This window comes from Sinocyclocheilus rhinocerous, unplaced genomic scaffold (genome assembly GCF_001515625.1).
Source record: "Sinocyclocheilus rhinocerous isolate Xijiao unplaced genomic scaffold, SAMN03320098_v1.1 scaffold72, whole genome shotgun sequence".
Taxonomy (NCBI): domain Eukaryota; kingdom Metazoa; phylum Chordata; class Actinopteri; order Cypriniformes; family Cyprinidae; genus Sinocyclocheilus; species Sinocyclocheilus rhinocerous.
In genome coordinates, this window is record NW_015628351.1 from 3,397,208 (window position 1) to 3,417,193 (window position 19,986).

The 19,986-nt window shown below is 36.8% G+C and overlaps 3 protein-coding genes across 6 annotated transcripts in view; all 3 read right to left on the reverse strand.

Moving 5' to 3' along the window:
* Positions 1-513: 513 nt before the first annotated feature.
* Positions 514-5,025, reverse strand: LOC107737585 (ubiquitin carboxyl-terminal hydrolase 21-like). Its single transcript, XM_016549133.1, has 13 exons — positions 4,849-5,025; positions 4,439-4,631; positions 3,985-4,038; positions 3,775-3,892; positions 3,444-3,558; positions 3,154-3,276; positions 3,004-3,068; positions 2,293-2,396; positions 2,124-2,210; positions 1,964-2,042; positions 1,740-1,847; positions 1,526-1,640; positions 514-1,304 (listed from the first exon to the last, which is right to left on the reverse strand). The coding sequence occupies exons 2-13, from the start codon at positions 4,592-4,594 to the stop codon at positions 1,214-1,216; spliced, it is 1,215 nt and encodes a 404-aa protein (XP_016404619.1). The 5' UTR covers positions 4,595-4,631; positions 4,849-5,025; the 3' UTR covers positions 514-1,213.
* Positions 5,026-5,592: 567 nt separating this feature from the next.
* Positions 5,593-14,875, reverse strand: LOC107737584 (rho guanine nucleotide exchange factor 3-like). The gene is made up of 13 exons (XM_016549132.1): positions 14,672-14,875; positions 14,397-14,454; positions 14,225-14,287; positions 12,813-12,857; positions 12,464-12,571; positions 12,198-12,362; positions 11,716-11,778; positions 11,547-11,643; positions 11,392-11,468; positions 10,020-10,277; positions 9,016-9,186; positions 8,696-8,888; positions 5,593-6,745 (listed from the first exon to the last, which is right to left on the reverse strand). The coding sequence occupies exons 1-13, from the start codon at positions 14,725-14,727 to the stop codon at positions 6,498-6,500; spliced, it is 1,602 nt and encodes a 533-aa protein (XP_016404618.1). The 5' UTR covers positions 14,728-14,875; the 3' UTR covers positions 5,593-6,497.
* A 1,481-nt stretch (positions 14,876-16,356) lies between these two features.
* Positions 16,357-19,986, reverse strand: part of LOC107737583 (ubiquitin-like modifier-activating enzyme 1) — a 33,133-nt gene continuing 29,503 nt past the window's right edge. For 3 of the 4 annotated variants that reach the window (XM_016549130.1, XM_016549129.1, XM_016549128.1), the window contains exons 25-26: positions 17,720-17,820; positions 17,320-17,607 (exon numbers count right to left, since the gene is read on the reverse strand). In XM_016549130.1, the coding sequence (XP_016404616.1) occupies positions 17,472-17,607; positions 17,720-17,820 (237 nt within the window). In that variant the 3' untranslated portion in view covers positions 17,320-17,471. Of the gene's footprint in view, positions 17,269-17,319; positions 17,608-17,719; positions 17,821-19,986 lie in introns of those variants that run through there. The other variant, XM_016549131.1, reaches the window with a different exon arrangement.

The following is a 19,986-nucleotide window of genomic DNA, read 5'->3' on the forward strand; positions in this document are numbered from 1 at the left end:
TTGTTCTATTAAAATAAAGTAAGTCATACATTTTATAGCCTATTATTCATAATAAGTCACATCGATACGCTACCTGTCAAAAGACTGGAAAAATCAAGATGTTTTCCAAGGCTGCATTTATTTGATTAAAAAAACAATACTAAAAAGAGTAATATTATTAATTAATTTTACAATTTAAAAGAAATGTTTTCTATTTTAATATATTTTAACATGTAATTTATTAATGTGATGGCAAAGCTGAATTTTCAGCAGTGTTCAGTGTCACATGCATGATCCTTCAGAAATCTAATATGCTATAATTTTAAATTGTAATTTTCAGAAGCATAAGAGACTTTCTTTCATTTTAATTATTCTATCTATCTATCTATCTATCTATCTCTCTCTCTCTCTCTCTCTAATCTCAGGTCTGCAATAACCCTTATTTCTTTAATGCAGTATCAGCGTGAATTAACATAAGTGAACTGGAGTCACATGTATAAAATATTAATTTATTAAAGTAAATTAAAAGTGGGTGGCATGCTGTAAATCATTACCTCAATGTCTAAACTAAAACAAACATTAAAAAGGTTTTTCTACATTTATACACTTGGGTAAGTGTTCAATCTAAATATCAGATTTAACACTAGGTCAAAAAGATTTAAAGTGGAGGAATTGGGCATTCGTTTATGGCACAGTATTTTGCATGTCATTCCATAACAGAAGCATAAGAGCTTTTATATGATGGAAGTCCTCATATGTGTAAAGCCAGACATAATGTACAGTGTGCTTGCACAGTCAGACAAACATTTTATATTATCCACCAGCTGCATTAATTTCCATGTTTAGTTCAGCCCTGTTTTTCCACTCTTAATTAAAATTACATTAAAATTACAAAGTACAGATTTTAATTTAAGAATAAGAAAATGCAGAAAAAATAAAACAAACAACATTTCACTGCAAACAAGTCCTTACATATCTAGGTTTTTTTTATACAACAGGCATGTTTTTCTAAAAGAATGTGCTTTCCTGAGTGCATAAAGTTAATAAAACACATTGTTTAATGTAGTAAAAAATACCTCATTATCATGGATTTACAATGAAATTGAATAATGTAAATTGACCAGTTTTTTCAAGCTCATTCACTTTCTCCCAACATCACAGGGCAACATTTTTTCTGTGGTATCTGAAATTTGCCAGATAATCACAGAAGTCTCATATAACACACTCTCTGCCCTCATTTTCTGGTGATATTGCAGCTTTTGAGCTCATAGAAGAGAACATATGCCTGATTGGACTGAAGCTTCTCCTCTATTATTTCACCAACACTGTGAAAGAAACAGAGCATTAATGTATACACATTTTCCTATTTTTATATACTTTATTACTATAAAATATTCTAACATCATCAAACAAACAAATAATATAATTTGTCTATATTATCTCTAATAGGAGCAAATTACTATTCTTGCATATCGTGTGAGAAAACTGGCCTTTAAATACCATTATTTTATTTAAAAACAAAGATCAGACAAAAAACTGCACACACCATGAGTCATTATAGTAGCACCAGCCCTCCTCCTCTCGACATGCAGCCGTGTAGTGTCCCATATTTACTGTGCCTGAATGATTGCATACTGCATAAAGATCATACAGCACTGGACCTGAAAGCAAACATTCAGTAATATTTCATACACCTCTGCACATAACAATAACCAAAATTTATAATGCGCATGATACTTATTCAGGTATTAACATCTCACCACAGTCAACAGGTCCAAATGGCCCTAAATCCAGCCCATTCAGGGGGAAAGAAACTGGCACTGTGCTCTTTGAGATTGAGTACCTTGACATGGCAAATCGATTTAAGTCTGCGATGGGAAGTTAAGTCAATGTACCTTTTGTAAAGCATGTACTTGGTCACAAGACCTTACACTTACTGCTCCACACCACAGATAATCACCATCTGACTAACTGAAAAGGATACGTATTACGAGGATTCTAGGGAACCTTTGGATGGTCAGTCTCTTTGTGCTCTCAGTGCGACGGTTACACCGCTCACACATCTAAGAAACATACACATCCATGGGCATCAGTAGAATTTCCCATTTTAATGCAAGCAAAAACTGGCCATGCTTTTCACTCACTGGTGAGTTTTCTTGATCAAGTTTTTCCTCTTGTGAAAAGAGGTCTAGACACTCTCTCAGTGTGACGGTTCGTCTATAATCACTCTTCTGCAATACACACAAACAAAAATGATGATGACACATCATCCGCACAACACCAGAAGGCGAGGACAGGGCCTGGGAGTGTTACCTTTGGGATGGGGAGTGACAGGTCACAAAACACGTCAAAGGTGTTGGAGTAATGGGAGCAGACTGAACAGTGCAAGGAACTGCGCAGCTGACCGGAGAACAAATCTGTGACAGAAGTGAAAAATATTTGAGCACCAGGTGCACCAGGATTTAAAATGGACAGAAGTAAACAAAAAGAAGGAAAAAAATGACTTTTTTTTAATGTATTTACTAAATAATCAATAGATTCATTAATCATTAATACACACACTCACATATAAAATGAAATAAAAAAAATCTATAAAATCCAGAAATGTATTGAAAGTTTAATGGTCAAATGGTTCTGCATACAAAAAACAAAACAAACAAACCGTAAGCATGAATAAGGTGTTGAATGAATAATGCAAACAAAACAGTTGTGTCATGAAACTCCAGATGCCACAAACTGATAGGTCTTTTACATGCAATCTAGAATTCATATAATTTACTACATGACAAGAGCTGATTGGCCGCTGCTGATTCTGCAGCCAATAAGACTGCTTGCTCAACATTTAAATAGTTTGATTCAGGGTTTGCTGTAAGCTGGTCCTGTAGTGCACTCCACCTCCCCCAGATCCACATGTCTAGATCTGCTATGGGATTTATATATGCCTATTCATGCAAAATTATTCATTAAATGTATTGGTAAAACTGATTATTATAATATCATTATTTTAACACTGCTACTGCTTACCAACAATTTTACTGACATCCCTGTCAAGATGCCTCTGCCACATTGCAAAGGCCTCCTCTGAAATCCTGCAGGAGACAACGATTGATTTAAAGGCTCTAAATGACTCCAGATAAGTTTGCTCCTTTCAAGATCTGTCTCTTTGTGGAGTACCTGAATCGTGTGTATGCTGGTTCCTTAATTTCCATAACTGCAGGACGTTTAGATGGACGACGGTTAATTTCTGTATGAAGCCTGTCCAGGAGGAACCGCAAGAACTCCTGAGCATCCTGCTGACTGTGTGAGTGAGAAATGAAATGGATAGATTATTTGTCTGCAAAATATTATATGCATAACAACTGAGAAGGATTTCTCTAAACACCAGTACCATAGCACATATTTTAAATACTGTGTTTTTCAGAGAAATCTGAATAGATATCTGTAATAATTTGTATTGAACATACCTATAGCCACTGAAGTAAGGCGCTGACTCTTTAAAGACGTGATAAAACTTCCCAGGATTCACTGTGGTTTCCCCACCATCACATTCCCACAAGCCAGCCAAAACTTTAGAGAATTCTACAATAAAGTCATCAACAAAAATATTTAAGAAAGTAGTAGAGGAATGCCTGATTTTAAAATCATTAAATCAATATATAAAATGTAAAACAAAATAATAATTCAAATAAATCTTTTTAGCATTATTTTTTAATAACCATGCAGCCCCAAACCCCTCAAATTTTGATTTGCTGTACAACTTCACCCCTTATTAAATAACAGCTGAAGTGTGCTTACCATTCATAAGCACAGGTTCCTGGTTGGAGTGTTTGTCCTGAAGGTAAGTTCTCATCAGACAGTAGTCCCGAAGACTACGAGTGTGAGAGAGACACTGCACGATGGCATTAAGGAAACACTACAAACAAAAGAGAACATCTGAATATGTATGGGAGAGATTTTTTTCTTGCAAACATAAGCATTAAAACCTGTCTTTGAATTAGAACATACAGTATTTCCAACGTTACGCAGTCCAACTTGTCCATTTCCCAGTTTCAGCTCTTTCTATAGGATGAAAAGTTACAGCAAATGACTGTCAGTGTGACTTCCTCAATTACATCACAAGCGGCAACAGGTTTGCCATTTACTGTCCCTCCTGCAGTGACTGAGTGTCCATTTATAGGTCTATGATCCAATTATAACAGAAGGAAGACACTATCACGTATGACACTGAGGTTAAGACCAGATATACATAACTCGAGGTGAGCACCTACAGGTGCCAAAACACATGTATTTTATGCTTTTTTATAGTAATTATCAATATGGTTTGCAGATAAGCTAAGCCTGTTGTTTCCAGCATATACGAGTTAACAGAATAGGCCTATATATAATATATGCCATGTGTCAAACACACTAATATGGTAGGTTTCAGACAGAATGTGTCAATGGCATAACACTGCTTCACCTTATTGTCTGTCACCAGCAGGAGTCCCATGATGGATGTGTATAGTACAGACTGTGAAATGTCCACGTTCTCTGGCTGAAGGCCATTTTGAGTGACTAAGGTCCGGCACAGGGCCTGACACGAGTTGTCCATTGCAGTGGATTCAGCTCTTGGCATTACCACATCTGCGTGCCGCGCAACCCTGCCAATGATCCTGTGAATGAAATCATGAATAATGAAAACCCTTTGAATATCTTATTCATTAAGCAACTATATTGATCGAGAGCATTGAGCGTTGGTTAATTAAAAACAAAAACAAAACAAAAACAGCAAAACTAAAAAAAAATAAACGTGTTGTTTTTTTAAAGGTATATTTCCAATAAAATTGCATTCATTACATAAAATGATCGCATAAACATTTGTTTACTCACCCTTCAAAACACAGTATGGTCTCCACTTATTTTCCGACTGATGGTCAATGAGAGCCAGTGTCTCTATCCAAACATCAAGCCCAATTCGAAAGTGTATAAGCGTTACTGTGCTCTCATTACACCTGCTGTTCACCTGCCTGTCCTGTCGCTGTGTTTATAAACGAGCTTTAATCATGGCTAATCTTTCCTCTCTCTCTTTTGGATCTTCTATAATTAGCCACGTCTTCGCCTTTGCTTAAGAACAGCTTTGACACTGAGAGTAGACTGTCTGCACGCTACTCACAGTCAGTAAACTACAACTGCAGCACATTATGAATAATTAGCCTACTGAAAGTATGCTAGTATCAATCACAGTCTATGGTATCAATGTTAATGGAGAGAAATAGTCTTAACTACTATGTATTAGTAGGCGAAAATGGGGTTAGTTGTCACACTAGGAAGTTGTGGAAGTCAAAATCGCTCTATTTTATTTTGAGTAAAAAGTTGACAAGTGTATGTTGTCTCTAGCCGTGGTTTTGCATGCTTATGTATCCATAAAATATACTTTAGCTTCTTAATTCAACGCAATATTGTATTTTTGTTGATCATATTTTCTTGCCCAAAAAAAAATGTTCATACAATAATTGGCAGACAACAACATGACTGAGAAATAGCTTCAATAAAAACTAGTAAAAGTGAAAACTAGCACTAATCTAATAAGTGAAATTAATGTTAGGAAAAAAAACAGGTCCACTTTTATGGAAGTTGTCAGTTTATTGAAAACAAAACGGTAACGATTATGCACTGAAATGAAAAAGGGGAACGAATACCTTTTGGCATAGAAGTGGCACAGAATAGGCTACCTATAAAGCAACTGTATATAGTTGTATGTATTTTTGCGACTTTGGGGCCCCCTATAGTTAAATGAGTCGTAATAACAGTGGATTGCTGTACACGTGCATGTATTGCTGCAGTAAAGCAATCTGCCTTTTTAGCCAAAATTTCGTAACCGCTACACACTTTTACAACAGACATATGAGGGGAGCGTTGGAAAGAAGCCGTTCGCCTTATTATTCACTGTACCATCAGAATGATTTTTGAAACTGACATTTCAAGGTAAACATAAATACAGTTGATTTATATCAAGAGAAAATTAGCATTTAGTCTATATTCAGGTTATATCAGTGAAAGACTTGCAGAACTGTTAGCCCTGATGCTACCAAAATGCAATGACAAAAATCCTGGACTCATCTAAGATTAGTTACCGTTCAGATTGCACAAATGTTGTTGTTTATTAACTATATGAAATAGAAATGGTGCCAATTTAAAGGAATGAGGAACTGAGAGATGGTTCCCATGGCACATAGCCTAAAACATATATTCAACAAATATCACACAGTATTCTCAATGTAAAAAAATTAAAAAACAGGTTACGCAAGATGCATAAATCTAATATGAAATATTCTCCTTATGAGACATCTGACACCAACAAACATCCACATGTGAAGTATACAAATATAGCTACATGACATTATTCTCACAGTTTCTAGACAGGGTGTAAGACAGCAACTGTGTGATCTCATTTGTCCTGAGAAAGTCGGCTGTCACAGTCACAATAACAGTGAAATTCTGTGTTTGTGAATGAACTGGAAAGCACCGGTGGCCCTGGTCTATGTGTCTGGCATCTCCACATCAGAGTTAAGGTTGAGTTCAGCGATGTTGTTATAGAGTGCAGGGTCAGGGCTTAAACGCTCGGAGGGTTTGCAGTGGCTGCTTTGAGCCTGTCTGTCCCGTGACTGGACCATTGCTTGGCGCAGGCATGAAATCCATTGCTGCTTATTGAAGGAGTCATTAGCCTGCAGGCTGTGGGATTGAGACTTGGAGCGCCCTGTGGCACTCACACGAAAACAGTTCTTCACTGGGAGGGAATTAGAAATAAAATGTGGAATTAGAATGAAGTGAAAGCAATTAAAACACATCCGATGTCAAATTAAAAGCATATAGAATTGCAAAACAGTTAAACATTTAAGCCTCTAATGCATGCATTATAAAAGCAATAGTAAATCAAAATAAACTTCTTAGTATTATTATTATTTTTAAATTATTTTAAAACATTTTAAAATACTGAAAAGTTTATGTAACGATTTATGTATGTTGCCTGTGAAAAGTATTTTAACCCCCCCCCCCCCCCACGCTGTACGTCTTCATGAGATCCAGCATCCACCACGGGTCAGTTTGTGTCGTAGTATGAGTACAGGTGTAGCTCAACCCATCCAGAGCGTTTGGGGCATACCAGTCGGAAGAATCTGAAGAATGAACGGCTGTTCCCCATGCTGCTACGTTCACTGGAATATGTTTAGTGGAAAATCTTTTTTTACCATTACATTTATTTATTTCTATTCTGACTGGAAATGATGGGTTTCTGTCAGTACTTGAAGTGGAAAAAAAGAAGTGCCGGTACTCCCCCCCCCTTATTTATTTATGTTTTTTATGTTAAATAACTACTTTTTAATTTTCATAATTCACAATGTAGGCTATGTATAGTGACACAATCAATCAGTAATTACACAAACGTTTTCAATACAAATAACCACAAGTCAAGCTGTGATACCAAACAGGACCACAGAGAGACGTCAAAGACCACTAAACCTCCACTGGATACATTCAGAATCGCTAAACTTCTTACCACCGCATAGCACCTCAGCCAGCCAGAGTCCATTATAAAACATTCTTGCTTTTAATCCAAATACACAATGAAAATAATAATTTACTGACATCTGGACGTGAGTCACTATTCTCTCCACAATCTCTGATTAAATTGGCCGTGTTTTTCTCTGCATTAGCAGTTTTGTCCAACTGTTTGAATTCGCTTACTGGATCCTTGGACTTTCCAGAAGTTTATCGGTTTCCATTAATAATCGCAAAAACCTGCTTCTTTTATTTTTAAGGTATTGTTTTCGTTGTAATGTACTGATTCAAATTAGTAATTCATTATTATTCTACTTCTCCTGACATGCTCTTGCACCTTGCACAATTTGGCTGAAAGGATAACAGTAGCCATAGTGAAACAGGACAGCGGCCAAACATCCTCACATTATATTATTTCTTTGAAAATTTATATGAATTATCCATCTTTCTAAAGAAGTTGACGCAAACATGGATTTATCAATGTTTTTCTATTGTGTTATACGTGTATGCCTTTGGACTTAAATGGACTGAGTTGTTTTATGCATTTTTGTGATTACAAATAAATGGAGCAGTCGTGACTGAACAAGTATGTTTTCTCATTATATGTAAAATAATTAAATATATTATTTGGATTGAGCATCACTGATGTGCACTTCTGACACAAAGTAATAAATTACTGTCACTGTAACTTTTTTAATCGTAAATCATTGGTAAAATATCGATGCTGAAGACTTTTTAAATATTTATAAGGACGAAACGTCCGCTTCTGTCAAGTTCGATTTGCGATCGTTTTTCAATCATATTTTTTACTGCAAGAAAAAAATTGGTTTATTCAAATTGAAATCTCTTCCATTAAAAAAAAAAGCATTCTGGTTACCTTTATTTTTCTTATTTTTTTAAGCAATTGATAAATCAAAATTAATTTTTAAATTTTGTTTTATTATTTTTTTTAAATATATTAAAATACTGAAAATTTTTAAATATTGAGTATTATATAATAATATAAAAATATAACATACAGTGAAAAGAAATTAAACACTTTGCTACTGTTAAACTAAATAATCGGTTTATTCCATTTCAATGGTAATCATTTTATTGCAATCCTGTATGCGTCATATGCTTTCAGCTGAATTTTTTAAAATAAATAAATCATTATAAGTGTAAGATGCAATGCTGCTACCTTTGTCATTGCCCGTAAAAGCCCCACGAAAGGATCCAGAGCTGCTTGGCTCTCCATCAGGTAGGTCCTCCAGATGGAGGTGAGCAGCTGGGAGGGGCTGACGATACACCTGGAACTGGACTGGTCCTTCCCTATCCTGTGCCACTAATCGGGTCAAAACCAATACCAGCTCAAAGAGGAACACATGCAGCTTCTAGAGAGGAGAAATTAGAAGGAAAATATCTGTGTGAATTGTTTTTAGTTTAAACACTGGAATGATGAAATGCTATACATTTGTTGAAAAGATAAAATATCAATTTAGATGAAAAACACGCAGTTACCTGTCCTTTAGTACTCTTCAGTTCACCATGGCAGTATAAAAAACGAGATGCCTGGATTTCTGAAACCCTCTGGCTGTCTTCTGAGTAGCACAGCCCCCGTCTGTAAAACTGACACTCAGCCTCTCCAGTTTTAAGATTGACTTCTGTTATAATCCTTTGGATTAGTTCCATCTGAGGTAACAAGAAATAAAAGGATATACTAGCTGCATTGTTACAACATTAGGTGGCAGGCACTGTTGCCAAGTCCGCGGGAATTGGGCTACTTTAACACTCATTCTGCAGGATGTTTTTCCATGTCCGCGGGTTGAAGCGACCCCAATAACGTGATATTTAGCCCCTGGAATGCGACTTTTATCAGGGGAACCCCACCAAAAAATGTGTATTTTACCCTCCAGAATGCGCTTTTTACCGGGGGATCCCCCCTGAAAAGCGATTGGGATAATTTTGAGTAGCAATTGGGCGGGTTTTGCTGTCAAAACCTGGCAACCCTGGTGGCAGGTCTTGAAAAGTGAATCACTGAATCACTCAACCAATTGTTTATAGGCAACAATAAAGGTAGCTTCATTGCATCTTAGCATCCTAGCATATTACCCTTACTATTTCTCCAATATATTTATATGGCACAAATATGGCTTCATGTCTGAATAATTTCATCAATCACTCAACCATTTTGTTCAAAACGTTAACTGAGTACCAAATGATGCACTATACACTATGCACTTATACACTATGTACTTGCGCACCATGTACTCAACCATGCAGTGTATGAATTATATAAGGTTATTTTGTCATTAATAATTGGAGTCTGATAGCCCCTCCCCCTTCGCAAAGTAATTAAAGTTGCGACAGTTGAATGCATGAAGTGTCCAAGATTCCACACTTAGTTTTTTCGGTTAAGTGCATCATCTGGGTACTTGGGACGTACCTAATGATTCATTCAGGAAGAAGTAACTTGGAACCATATCCAGTGTTAGTATGCAATATGTGAAAGCATCTAAACTCACCGCCTGTGGCAGCGCTTCCTCGTCCGGATGCTCAGGTGGAGTGCTCTTCTGAATCTCCTTTAACAGCAGAGGATATTTCACCAGCCTGCTGCGAGGCAAGTCTAGAAAGTTCCACAGGTCTAGCTTTCTGCTGAAGGACGACTCCTGGCACAGCCGCAGGAAATGCTCGACCCGTCTGTCCTGCTTCTTTTGATCGAGCAGAGCTTTTGCCCCAACCTGGTTACAGCAGTATGTGATATACGCCTCCAGACATGGGAACTATGAAAAGACAGCAAAGAGCTTATAACCCACTCAAATATTTTATTGAAGTTCGGTGGGTGAAATTTAAGGCCCGTTCACACCAAGAACAATATCTTATTTATTTACTACTATAAATAAAACTTCAGTTATATATGTATTATATAGTTATAAATGTATTATAAGCGTGAGCTGCCTTTTTGTTGTCTGCTGCTTTAAAGGCACAATATGTAAGATTTTTTAATTAAAATATCCAAAAACCACTAGAACAGTGTTATATATTTTGCTGACTTGTGTACTTACATGATCCCAAATGTTTCGAAGAATGTTTAAATCCAGAGAAATAAGCAATTTTAACTAGTGACATGGACCTTGTATATAGTGTCATTGTGTTGCCTGCCAATGATGTCATAACCCCTCGATTTCCTCACCCTCCTTCATTCTACTACGTTAATAAATCATCCATGAACATGATTTCTGCAACCACAACTCCCATGATTCCACACTCAGTCACAGCGTCATCAAACTAAGCCTTTGCCTCTTTGTTTATTTTGAATACGCGCCCTCCAGCGACGAAAATTACATATTGTGCCTTTAAATGGTCAAATTTTTTACGGGTTGGGTAAATTCTGATTGGCTGTCAATGTTTTTATTGATCATCATCATCATAATTCCAATGGTATTGTTCATCTGTGTCTGTAGCTGTTATGTGGACATCCCTATGGAAGCCTGTTTTTGCAAAGAAAAAAAAGGAAATTGAACTTTTTGTCTTAAAATTCTATATGTTGTAAACATAAAAGAAAGTCAGAATTGTATATAAACTGAATTCTGACTTTGTTCATGTAATTCTGAGTTTATTCTGACAATTCTGAGTTTATATCTCGGAATGTGGACATTTCTCTCAGAATTCTGAGTTAATTTATTGCAATTCTCTGTTTTTTATTGCTCGCTAGAAATAGGCTTCCATACTCTTCCCCTTTCTCATAGAATTTGAACGATAATTGAAACTTCACCAGTGAATGGACCTTTAGAGTTGCATCGATAATAGCAAAGGCAATGTTTTAAGAAAAATGGACTACAACAATGTTTTGTTATTATCTTTACATGTTGGTAGGCTGTCAAACATAAGACTGACCCAGTCCATCATGGTCGGGCCGACCTCTTGCACAGTCTTCTCTGCTCCACGAAGACCTTCAAGACGAGCTAAAAGATCTAAATGCACAGGTAAATAATTGTGAATACACAATCATATCTCAAAGAAACAACTACAAAGAGTTCACTAACATTTACCTTCATGAAGGGGTATTAAAGAATCAAGGGTTCCAAATATCTGTCCCAGCTCACTTTCTGTCATAATGTCTAATTTCAGCATCGGTTCATAATATACCTGTCAGGAGAGTTGAAATTAAATTCACTCCATAAAGACAGTAGAAACAAAGCTGCTGAATTCTGCACAAACCTTTTTCACTAGACTTAGATCCTCAATGAGCTGTTTCTCACCCTGGGTTAACTCATAGATTACCTGCAGGTGAAGAAAATAAAGAGGTAGATAATACATAAAAGAAGGGTAAAAACTGCACAGGTATTGCTAACCTCGTGAGGCCTTACATAAGTAGAAGATACCACAAATTCGCACACTTTTATAACTGCTACCAGTCAGTTTTGGCAGAGCCTTTCAGAGGAAATTCTGACACTGAAATAGAGAACATGGCTTTGTATTCCAGCTCACTTCCTGTTTCACAACTAAGGTAGTGAAGACAGAGTTGGGCCACTGAAAGCTCTTTAAAAAGGTATTAAGGTACACGAGCCAAAACTACCAGCCTGGTGCTTTTAATTGTAACTTGTTAATAAAGAATTAAATGACATCATGCAAAAAATAAACTTGAAAGAGTACGAAGCATGTCTCTGTGTTGTGGTGTTAATTCAAGCAGCTTTTCACACCTCTTGTCTCTTGATCTCTTTGGTACTGAGCTCGTGGCTCAGAATGTCAACTGTATCACTCCACAGCTGACTGTTCCGCCGGCGTGGAAATGAAGAGGCCTTCTGACGTGTTCTTATTGGCATTGGGGGCAACGGCCGAGCCTCTGTCCGGAAACTGATAGAACGCTGAGGAAAATAAATAAACATACATTCATATTAGTATATATGTATACATATTTGAGATGGACGAGAAAAGCCGAGTGAGTGCATGAAGAGGTTTATTGTACCTGTATGGACTGGCCCAAGCGTTTCAGTGCTGGGGTCTTCATCGGTGTTATGATACCAGTGACTGAAGCACTTTTATCTACTGGTTTGACTCTTTTGTTACATGGACCCTAATATGAGGCCAACAGCAGAGAATAAGGGTCAAGGTTAAAATGTACTTGTATCGTTATGTTTTAATGTATCGTGGGCCATTAAATATCTAGCATGCAACACCAAGGCACTGAGAAATTAAATTGAAATTTGAGCTTTATCAGACTTGATCATGATGTTTTGACTACTCTAAAGGTTTCAAGACCGTTGCTGTGTTGAGCAGAAATGTACTAGAACAAGGATGCATATTAATTTCTGTACCTCCGAATCTTGTATGTGGTCACTGATGGGAAAGTCATCGTCTTCCTGAAAGAGACGTGTAGTGTAGCACAGATGTCAGCACAAGCATATAACCACAAGCAGATGAAAGCAGTAAACCTATACACTCTGAGTTTATTCCACCAAATATCAGTAAACAGAACAATAACACAGAACACAAAGACTTTCACGCACAAATCAGTGAGTGTGTGTTTTTTTCAACTACAGCCACTTTTTTTCTTTTTGCTATGTTACGGTTATGTTATAATGAATTTGGAAGCATTTTCCAGCATTCATCATTTTTTTTTTTTTACTCAGTTTAACCCTTACCATATACCAAGACTTCATTACTAAAATAAGTCATTAAAAAAAATCAATCGTAAAATTTGTTTTAAAAACTATGATCATCTAAAAAATTATAATCATAAATTTGTCCAAGTTATTTTATATCAAAATCTGACAAGCTATGATGTAATTTCCACAGCAACATTTTTTTTATTTAAAGAAGTTTGATCAACTTTTGTAATTTGTTAACAAGGAAATTTTTTTTTTTTTTGCATAATTTCTAATCAAGCTGCAATTTTATCAAAGTATTCAAAACGTGTGAATGGCAATGTATTTAGGGTACAATAAATTCTAACTATAAACTTAGCCTTAGCAAAACTAGGCCATTTCCACAACGTCATTTCCACCACAGAATATGATCAGACCTAATTTGCAAAACATATGGTTCTGGTCCTAGATTCTAATTGGTTTTTACAGTATTGAAGCCGTGTTGTATTAACAGCTTTCACCTGTTCATTATTTCAGGTGTTTTATTAGCGTGAGAGTTTCTTTTCTAAAAGTCCACAGGGTCAAAAGTGCCAGTATTTGAAGAAACAGCGACAACGGCAAGTGAGACTGAACCGCTATCATTCAGAGTGTGTGCATGTAGCGGATTCAGACAGGAAACTGAGTTGTAAAGCTTTTTTCTTGTCAGCTTTTTCCTCACAGCTGAGCACAAGTTGCTTCATTCTTTTACTGTAACCTTCCTTCATTTCTTTTGAAAGATGAGTGCTCTTTTCTAGATGTCTTGTGTCAGAGACCAGGAAAACCATGGATTGTTATGGAGTCACATGGTCTCAACAAGTTTCCGGTGTAGAGCACAAACAGGTAGACCACCTTCACCATGTCAGACCCTTCAACCCACGTACATTAATCTTCATACATAATCAGTTATTAAGTTGAAAGAACTTTACCCGCTGATTATCTTTAGATCATCTAAAGACAGACTAACAGGAAATATCGTGGCTGTTTTTGTAAGATGCTCAAACAATCACATTCAAACATCTAGTACTCTATAAGACTATATCGTAATGATTTACAGCATACTTAGATCAGGCATGTTGCATCTTATATCATAGATAACAACTTACACAGTCCTCCAAGATTCGGGCTGAATGCTCAGCATCACTACTTGGGTCTTGTTTTCTTTTCTTCTGCTCAGAAACCAACAGATAATATGGTGTTCCTCAAAGGAGCAAGACCTACAGTTTAAGGTCTGTCCATCAAAATATGCATAAGATCTACGACCAAAACTAAACTTACCCCTGTGATATCTGACAGGTTGGCGTATGTGAGGAGCCTGTCTCTAGATACAGGAGACCTGAATAAGAATCAAATAAAGTGGAAATATGACACTGAAAAAAACATGAATGTATTATCTTAGGTGTATAATCCAAATGATCATCTGTTAGTTCATTAGTGAACAGCTATTAGACTTTAGTGAGTTTATAGGCCACAACAGCTGATCAGAATGACAGTTAAACACCAAAATGTCATTTAGTTTGAGCGGCTATTGATAATTTGTGAAAAAGTCATACCAGGAAGGTGATGTATCAACCTCCGTCTCTTCAAGTTCCATCTTTTCCTCTCTCATAGCATCTCCAAATGTGTTTATGAAAAGAAACAGCAGTAACTATAAGAATATTACATTAAAAATCAGACCATAAATCTTAAAAGCACCTGTTCCCACTTTTCAAAGAAAAGACAAAAAAGATAATGTGCACTCTCTCTCAGCCCTCCCCTCTTCCTCTTACACTTGCATGACTGAAACCACATCCTGTGTCAGAAAAAAACGTGTACTTCCTGTTGTCAGGCAGAACGAAGGCAAATCAGCCTCTCTTAACGTCTTGACAGATCTTTGAGCCTCGGTGTAATTACGCCAGCCACATATAACTGAAGAGGACGGAAGTTAAAGCAAATCTTCTGACCCATTTCTGAAAATAATACAGTGATGTCTACGGCTCAGTTGATTAGGTCATGACTGACTCAGTATGACACAGAAATTATGCAAAATTTGGCTTTTCTTGAAACATGTCAGGAAGAAAACACAAAGCTATGGCCTAAAACAAAAAAGGGCCATAGCTTTTTTTTTTTTCTCCATCAAATGTCTGGGAAATGAGGTGATTTAACGTCAGAAAGTGATGGTCAATCTCGGGAGGTTAAATATGCTAGTGGTTTCCGTTGCTATGGATTTACAAGTTTTGCTAAGTTTAAGACATCTAAATAACGTAAATGTAGTCTAAAAACAGCAGTCCCTCAATAATCATTTTGGGACCAATGTTAGTGTGTTAATGTTTAACTTGTATTTCCCTAAAAGAAAAGTACTTTTTTTCTGATAGTAACAGGGTTTAATGGTTGAGCTTGGCAATGCAGTCAGCAAAGTGGATAACTTTCTGGATATGTTGCACTTTTACTGTATTTAAAACGCTACTTTAGATGCTAGGTAATCAAAATCAAATGCTTTTAAAAGGGTTAGGTTTAAAATTGTACCTATTCTTGAAAAGTGACATAACCACATGAAGTGCACCCACAAGCACTTGAAAGATAAACAACCTGCAGAATGATTCTGTAATGTGATGAGCAAACTTGTAAATTTAATACAGCACCACAAACACGGTTCCAAATGTGAAGCACATGGTGGCAGCATCACACTTTCAACTTTGCAGCAGGGATAAATTCAGTAGAAAAGGGGGCAAAGTACAATTTAGACAGAAATACAATGAGACAATGTGCTATAATTTAAAGGCCAGTAGGAGTTGGCTCATTTCATTTACAGTAAAACTGTGACTCAGAGCACTGTGTAACATCCAAACTGGAGTGAATTTAAATCAAAAAGGTTCATGTCAAGAAGTGGCCCAGTTAAAGTGGAGTGACTCACAACACGGCGCATGAAAACGCAATTTTCTCCACAACTGGATAAAATCCTATTATCTAGATTCAAAGCCTTGATCCTAATAAAATTGACCTAGACTACTTATTTCTGCTATTTATTATTGACGTCAAATATTAAACATTATAATGTTTATTTCCATGAACAGCAAATATATTTAAATTGTGACTTTTCTTTCTATAAACAATGAAACACTCCAAGTTGAAAGTGTACTGTGCATCTTACCAACTGAAATATTCCTGATAGCCAGTTTGATTAATTGCAGATTCTTTTATTAACTTTATAGATACATTTTAAAAACAACAGTAGCAAAGAAAAGACAACAAAGCAAGAAAATGTGTTCAACTTTATTCACTAACACACTAAGTGCTCCCATTACAGAGTAAAATCACTTTACTGTAACGTTTTTTTTTTTTTTTTGGAGTTTAAAAAATGGGGGAGAAAAAAAGGTTATGTGCAAGTTCCTTAACCCAACCCATACAGAAGCCAGAGAGGCAAAGGGATGTTCCCACTGGGCCTATGGGAGAGCAGGAGTTCAGTAAGTGGACCAACTCATTCCGAGACCTTGTCCAAAAAGAGCGCTTTAAGTTACATTTAAAGGTGACATCAAGCCAAGGCAGTGAATTGAAACAATTAAGCGAACATAACTGATTCTTCTCCTTTGTACTCCATTTTTTGGCATTAGTCAATATTTTACTTCAGAATACAAAGCAAGATGGTGCTGCCCACAAAAGTATCATGAGGACAGGAACAGAGACTGGTGTGAAGATGATTCAGAGGGAGGGAGTGACGAGTGGTGTACAGATAAATTCATACACTGAAGCTGTGCGTTACAACAACCAGTTCAAATAAGCTACAGCCAAAGATTCACATGCTCCCCACAATCCTAAACATAACCAGCCTGATAGATTCATACCCTAGAGAGCTTGACCAATAGGGAAAGAGGGGTGTTTGAAATATAATACTTATAGAATTCAGTTACTGATTTAAAAAAAAAAAACTGATTGGTTTCTCTTTGGGCTCTCCAAGCATACTGATACTCCCCCATCCCCAGTGGGCCACCCCTTTCCCGCCACTGACCGGTCCCCTTCCCTACCCCAAAAACCCTCTCAGCGGATGGTGTATCTGACATAGGGGACCTCTACATCCTCTTCTGTCTCGTCGTTGCAGCAGAGCTCAAAAACTAGTGCTTTAACATGCTTCCCCAGTTTCTTCTTAGACACCTTAGTCACGATCTCAGTCATCCTATGAAAATAAAAACAGAGAAACATTTCATTTTCTTCAATCTCATTGAAATATAATACTTATAGAATTCAGTTACTGATTTAAAAAAAAAAAACTGATTGGTTTCTCTTTGGGCTCTCCAAGCATACTGATACTCCCCCATCCCCAGTGGGCCACCCCTTTCCCGCCACTGACCGGTCCCCTTCCCTACCCCAAAAACCCTCTCAGCGGATGGTGTATCTGACATAGGGGACCTCTACATCCTCTTCTGTCTCGTCGTTGCAGCAGAGCTCAAAAACTAGTGCTTTAACATGCTTCCCCAGTTTCTTCTTGGACACCTTAGTCACGATCTCAGTCATCCTATGAAAATAAAAACAGAGAAACATTTCATTTTCTTCAATCTCATATGCCTCACTGCCACCTGCATGATTAGAATTGAATAAATCTTTGAAGATAGGATAAAGCAACTCACGGCAGGTCCAGCCGTTCTTTAAGCTTGGCCGCAGGCATGAAGAAAGAGTAGAGCATGGAAACTCCCTGAGAGAGCATAGTGATCTCCAGTTTGTGTTCATTCTGAGGGAGCAACAGAGTGAAAAGACATTCATTTGTTTGCATCTACAAGGGATGGACACAAATAGGGCATGGCAAAAAAGCAAATAATATTACTACTTTTTCCACCATTACATTGAATATTGATATTTATTATATTCAATTCATAAAATTAAATGAAGGAAATGCATTAAATACAGTCATGTGAAAAAGTTAGGACACCCTATTGAATTCCATGCTTTTCTGTATCGGGACATAATAAAAAGGACTTAAAATTTGGAAAATAAAACCTCAGATGAACAACAAAACATGACATATCACACCTTGTCATAATTTAACAAAAATAAAACCAAGAGGCAAAAGCCATGTGTGACAAAGTTATGACACCCTATGATTCAATTGCCTGTAGATCCACTTTTAGCAGAAACCACTTGAAGTAATCATTTACTGTATGACTTTATCAGTCTCTCACATCGTTCTGGAGGAACTCTGGCCCACTCTTCTTTACAACATTGATCCAGTTTATTGAGGTTTGTGGGCATTTGTTTATGCACAGCTCTCGCCACAGCATTTCAGTCAGGATGAGGTCTGGACTTTGACAGGGCTGTTGCAACCCCTTGATTCTTTTCTTTTCTTTTCAGCCATTCTGTTGTAGATTTGCTGGCGTGCTTGGGATTACTGTCCTGTTGCATCACCCAATTTTGGCCCAACTATAGCTGTCGGACGGATGTCCTCACATTTGACTCAAGAATACTTTGATATACAGAGGAGTTCATGGCAGACTCAATGACTGTGAGGTGCCCAGGTCCTGTGGCTACAAAACAAGCCCAAAATCATCAGCCCTCCACCAGGATGCTTGACTTTTGGTATGAGGTGTTTGTGCTGATATGCTCTTTAGGTTTTCACAAAACATGGTACTGTGCATTATGGCCACATATCTCCACTTTGGTCTCGTCTGTTCAAAGGACATTGTTCTAGAAGTTTTAGGATTTATACAGATGCGAACCTAAACCGTGCTGCAATGTTTTTTTAGAGAGAAGAGCAAACTTTCCAAACATGCCATTACTTGTCCCATATTTTTCTAATTGTACTGTCATGAACTATCATTTAACATGTTAACTGAGGCCTGTAGAGTCTGTGGAGGAGTTCTTGGGTTGTCTGCCATTTCTCGGAGCGTTACAGTCTGATCTTGGGGTGAATTTGCTGGGACATCCACTCCTGGGAGGATTGGGGTCTGTTTTGAATGTCTTCTACTTGTGAATAATCTTCCTCACTGTAGAATGATGGAGTTCACATTGTTTGGAAATGGCCGTGTTACCCTCCCAAGATTGATGACAGCAACAATTGCTTCTCTAAGATCATTGCTGATGTCTTTCCTCTTTGGCATCGTGTTAACACACACCTGAAGGCTCCAGACCAGCAAACCGCCAAAACTTCTGCTTTTATAGAGGTGCTCATCCTTGCTGATGATCAGTTAATCAAAGGTATTTAATTAGCAGTGCCTGACTGCTACTTACCCTCTTAATTCCTGTTAACACTAAGGGTGTCCTAACTTTGTCACACATGGCTTTTCCATTTTGGCTTTATTTTTGTTAAATAAACAATGACACAAATAAATAATGCAATATGTCATGTGTTGTTGTTCATCTGAGGTTTTATTTTTCTAATTTTAAGACCTGCCAAGGACAAGATCATGTTTTATGTCCTTATATAGAAAACCATGGAATTCAATAGGGTGTCCTAACTTTTCACATGACTATGTTTGTTAGACCTCAAGAATTAATTGAATATAATTTCATTGTTTACAAGTAAACTCCAGAGTAAGATAAAATTGATGAAATCAATTGTATTTTTTCGCCGTTTTCCATTGTTTTTTCCCCTAAATTCCGTTTTGACTACAAATGTATCAAATTGTCTAATTAAATTAATTCTACACATTTAACAATTAAATGGTTTAAAATAAAAATCTAATAAAAAAAACTAGACAAATAAACATTCCTTTTATTTATATATTTTTAAACAAAGTGCTGTAAAACAGACCTTTTATAATGTATAAATTAGAACATGGGTTAAAAAACACATCTTGATAGTATATTTCTCAATACATTATATAATTTTATTATGATGACTTATAAGTAAAATAAGTCTTTTCTCTACAATAGCAATATACTTCTGTCATAACTTCAAGTT

Coding starts and splice junctions, on each gene's coding strand:
- LOC107737585 (XM_016549133.1), bottom strand. CDS start 4,594: ATGCCAAGAGCTGAATCCACTGCAATGGACAACTCGTGTCAGGCCCTG. Junction 2,397..3,003: donor GGATGTCAGTAAAATTGTTG/GTAAGCAGTAGC, acceptor CTTCTGTCACAG/ATTTGTTCTCCGGTCAGCTG. Junction 2,043..2,123: donor TTGATCAAGAAAACTCACCA/GTGAGTGAAAAG, acceptor TATGTTTCTTAG/ATGTGTGAGCGGTGTAACCG.
- LOC107737584 (XM_016549132.1), bottom strand. CDS start 14,727: ATGAGAGAGGAAAAGATGGAACTTGAAGAGACGGAGGTTGATACATCA. Junction 12,858..14,224: donor CCCGAATCTTGGAGGACTGT/GTAAGTTGTTAT, acceptor CGTCTCTTTCAG/GAAGACGATGACTTTCCCAT. Junction 11,644..11,715: donor ATCTAAGTCTAGTGAAAAAG/GTTTGTGCAGAA, acceptor CTCTCCTGACAG/GTATATTATGAACCGATGCT.